The sequence below is a fragment of the Micropterus dolomieu genome, unplaced genomic scaffold, assembly GCF_021292245.1.
Source record: "Micropterus dolomieu isolate WLL.071019.BEF.003 ecotype Adirondacks unplaced genomic scaffold, ASM2129224v1 contig_10039, whole genome shotgun sequence".
NCBI lineage: Eukaryota > Metazoa > Chordata > Actinopteri > Centrarchiformes > Centrarchidae > Micropterus > Micropterus dolomieu.
Genome location: NW_025739025.1, coordinates 7,839 through 12,187, shown reverse-complemented (window position 1 = coordinate 12,187; position 4,349 = coordinate 7,839). Strand labels below are relative to the sequence as shown.

At 38.2% G+C, this 4,349-nt stretch overlaps 1 protein-coding gene across 1 annotated transcript; it reads right to left on the bottom strand.

Moving 5' to 3' along the window:
• Positions 1 to 49: 49 nt before the first annotated feature.
• Positions 50 to 3,569, bottom strand: LOC123965531 (sialic acid-binding Ig-like lectin 10; the record flags this gene model as incomplete). The annotated part of the gene is made up of 6 exons (XM_046042033.1): positions 3,499 to 3,569; positions 2,426 to 2,836; positions 1,886 to 2,206; positions 1,386 to 1,688; positions 485 to 766; positions 50 to 337 (listed from the first exon to the last, which is right to left on the bottom strand). Coding segments are annotated over exons 1-6 (1,666 nt in total), but the record flags the coding sequence as incomplete, so codon positions are not given.
• Between the last annotated feature and the right edge of the window lie 780 nt (positions 3,570 to 4,349).

Genomic DNA, 4,349 nt, shown 5'->3' with positions numbered 1-4,349 from the left:
AAAGGCAATGGTCTGCAATAGCAGAAGTGTTTTAGTTGAGGAAACGTACCCTCTTGTTCGGATGCGTTTATTCGGATGGTGAAGTTCTCTTTTGCCTCCCTGCTTGCCTCATTGCTGCTGACACACTGAACAACAGTGCTGTTGTGGTCATTTGATTTTAGGGTGATGGTGCTGTTGACTGTGTGTTTGGACACAGTGGTAATAACAGAGTATTCAGTGTGGTCCTTCAACAGCGGCCATTTAATGGTGGGTAAAGGAAACCCCTCACTGATACACATACAGGTCAGAACCTCTGACTGATTTCTGCATCCAGAGCTGTTCAGGATCTTTGGAAACACTGCAAAAACACAGAATCACAACATCAAACAAAGCGCACAGGAAGCTGACACACACACATCAGGACCTCCGATTAAATAAATCCGGTTAATAGTGTAAAATGTGAACATACACTTCCTTTTCAAGAACATTATTACAGCCTACTTACAAGTCACAGTTATATCAGCATTTACAGTCAGAGTCGTGTCCAGGTGTTTTGCTGTACAGATGTACTGTCCAGAATGTTCTACAGTCACATTGTGAATGACAAGTGTGGCTGATCCAGTGTCGTTCTGCAGGCCAGTCTCAGGTCCATTACGCAGGTGTGTGTTGGAACCAAGAACAGTCCACGTGATATGAGATAGAGGGAAACTTTCAACACTGCAGGTCAGATTCAGAGCATCTCCCTCCTTAACAATCGTATTCCCAGTGATTACAGGCTTTTTCATATCTGTGAAGAAAACATTTGAAGAGAAGATAGAAAACACATTTCTTTGTTTTTTACTTATGCAAGCACACACACAGTTGGTCAAATGTATACATTCACACAATTATAACTAGTCCTGTAGTCCTGTAACTTGAAAAGACTTTCTTCAGGCACTATAGTGACTTTCTTACCCACTGAAATAGGAAAAGTCTGCCATAGTGTATGTGCTACCAGTAATACTTAATAGTTAAATGGGTATGACTCCAAATTATGCATACACTGCCCCTAAAAATATACACGGTATGATATACAGTATATACTTAAAGAGATATATATCCTTTTACACATTGTAAATTAAGTAAATGATCTTGTGATGGCATTCATGCATGGTCGCAGTGTTTTTTTAATATACTACCACTGGAAGGCGCCAAAGTCTCAACATGTTCGAGCTCTACACAGTGGTTTTCACAGACAAGTTTTTATTATTCCAAACACGTGGCTACAGTGAGGACAACCTGGAAGCCTTCACAATGCCTTCAAGGGCTTTTCTTATTTACATTAGAAACTAAGGCAAATAGTCAAAAATGAAATCATCTCAGTTTCAGTTAACTAGAAGAGGAAATACTACATGAAATGTACTTACACATCACTGTTACATCAACGTTTTGGATCAGGGTGTTGTTCAGATGTTTGGCTGTGCAGGTGTACTGTCCTGAATCTTCTGCTGTCATGTTAGCGATGGAAAAAGTTCCTATTCCACTTTCTTCCTGCAGGTAGGTTTCAGTGTCGTTCTGCTGAGTAGTTTCTGTTCCATTTTGCTTGTATTTGTCAGAATATATAGTCCATGTGATTAGAGATGGAGGGAAACTTTCAACACTGCAGGTCAGATTCAGAGTCTCACCCTCCTTCACACGTGTTTTCCCAGTGATTTTAACTTCCTTTACATCTATGAGACAAAGTGATATATGATATTATTTACAATGTTATATAGCACCTCCAAATTCCCAACTTTCCTGTAAGAAGACTGGATTTATAAAATTGAACACAGCTCAGAAAACCATCAGAAGTGACATGAGAGAACATCTCTTAACAAATACTTTAGATGAAAGGTAAATGTGATAACAGACAGTAGGTGCTACTCACAGGTCACATTCAGAGTCACTGTCTCCTCTGTAGTGATGTTATTTGTGAACCTGACCCTGCAGGTGACATTGGTGCCGTGGTGTTCAGCTGAAGAGTTAAACATCAAAGTTGAGCTGTGTCTTTGTGTGACAGCAGTCAGATTCTCAGTCTTGAAAGCAGTGATGTTTCCTGTGATGTGAGAGTCGTTCTGTCCTGGTCCTCTCCACAGCCAGGTGATTTCAGGATCAGATCCAGAGCAGAGACCAGGAGCAGTGCATGTCAGTGTGGTCTGCTGTCCCTCTGTTAGTGGAGGAACCATAACTGTGGGCTTCTGGATCAGATCTAATGAGAGAGCAGTCCATGAGTGGAATCAGGTGAGCAGCATGATGATCATTCACTAACATTTGGGCCAAAACAATCAGATACTTTGTTGAACATTTCAATGGGCAACAACATTATTTATGCTCCATTAAGACTGCAAATATAACAAATATGTTGATGCACTTTTTCAGCACAACAATAAAAATCTTCACTGTATATTTTTGTTGTAGCTGGTCATACCTGTAACAGAGACAGTTGCTCTTGGAGAGAATGTAAATCCCTCTGCCCTCTCATACCAGGTGACACCAGTAACTCTGAGCTGATATGATCCAGAGTCTGACTCAGTGAGGTCACTGATGATGATGCTGCAGTTCTTCTGACTCACGTCAGGCTCCAATAGTGACACTCGTCCTTCAGACCCAGACTGAACTTGTCTGTTGTTGTTAGTTTGGAATATTACGTCTGAATCAACACATCTTGGTTTAGATTGTTCACATTTGTACCAAATTATATTTTGGGGTGTGAAGCCATAACTAGTGGTGAAAGAACACGGTATCACAACACAGAGTCCAGCCTCTGCTGTTGTTTCTCCTTCATTAAGAGTGATACAGAAATCACTTTGACAGTGTGTTCTTTTCTCCACTGATGCTCCTGTTAATGCAAACAGTGAGAGAAAAACAGGGATAGAGGATATTTATATTTTATTGATCCCAGAGGAAAAATAATTTTGTAACAATTCTCACTTTGCATGTCAGGATATTAAGAAATATAAATAATAATAGAAAGTAGGTAAGTAGAAAATACAACATAAAAACAAATATGAAATATTAAGGAGTGTGGATGTACAGTACTTTACAGTATTATCAGAAATGTAATGATAAATAGTAGTAGTGAATGAGATAGTAATAATGTGTGCAGATACATATTTTGTTTTTGTTTAATATAACTGCTGTTGTCAGCAGCATTGAGCAAACATTACATGGGAATTTCAGCATTTAATATATTTCTTTATCCCTAATAATGTGGGGAAAGAAAACAGTAATTTACAAAACGATTAACTATTTATTCAAAGTTTCCAAGTAAGTCAATGAATGCTGTGAGCTGGTAAATTCAGGGTGGAAAAACTAAATAGTTGTAATTTGGAAGAGCAAGTCAGGTAAACATTTACAGGGAAAATTATTGCTAACATTGTTATTCATATGAAACAAGAAAGGTAGTAAAGTAAGACCAGTGTGTGGTAGTTTGTTGATTTTTCATCGTTATCCATATCTTTAAAGTTGGCATCACAACAAGATTTTAATAAAAATGCATACCTGTGTCTGCATTGCTGCCTCTTACAGAGAAAAGCAAAGTCGCCCAGATGAGAACAAACATCCCGATTTGATGTGCTCACTCCACAGGACAAAATTACACTGAAAGTGTAGTAAACATGCAGAAACTGAACCAAAGGAAACTCCACAGCTGACATCTGAGATCTTAATACAGGATATTGCATGTATTCCGTAGTTGCGTGATAGATACTTACCCAAGCATGTTACTAACCCTTTTTTCATTTGTAAAAGGGACCTTATGACATCTGTTCTCAAATGGTCTTTTATACTGTTACTTTACTTACTACAATAATCTCTACAACAACTGTAGCTTTGGGCTCCCTGAATCATTTACTAAAGCACTCTATAGGACAGTCCACCCCTACTACCAGAAAATTCACAAACGTCAAAAAGCAATATATATTATTTTGAAATTAGTTAGGGAAGAATTAATCACTTCAGCAACTTCCATTTGCAGTCCAAAAACACATTTTAAAACAAAAACTTTTGGACTCGTTCTCCGGCTCTGAACTGACCCTTCCTCTCCTCTCATTTCTGTTTTTTTCCTTTTTGTGCAACAACAAGGTTTCAGGAAGTCCCCAGTTCTCCACTACTGAGACTGGCAGGCTTTTACACACTTATAGTCTCATAATATCACATTATGTGTTACATATAACTAATTACACATTTAAACCTTTAACATTGAATAATAAAGAGAAAATGTTTTTGTTTGCTCTTTTATCCTCTCAATGACTGAAGTAATGCAAAATGTTTTGAAAAGGGAAGTACTGTAAATGTGTGATTTTTGTCATCTTGAGAAACCAACAAACCAGCAGAAGCAGTGAACACTTCTC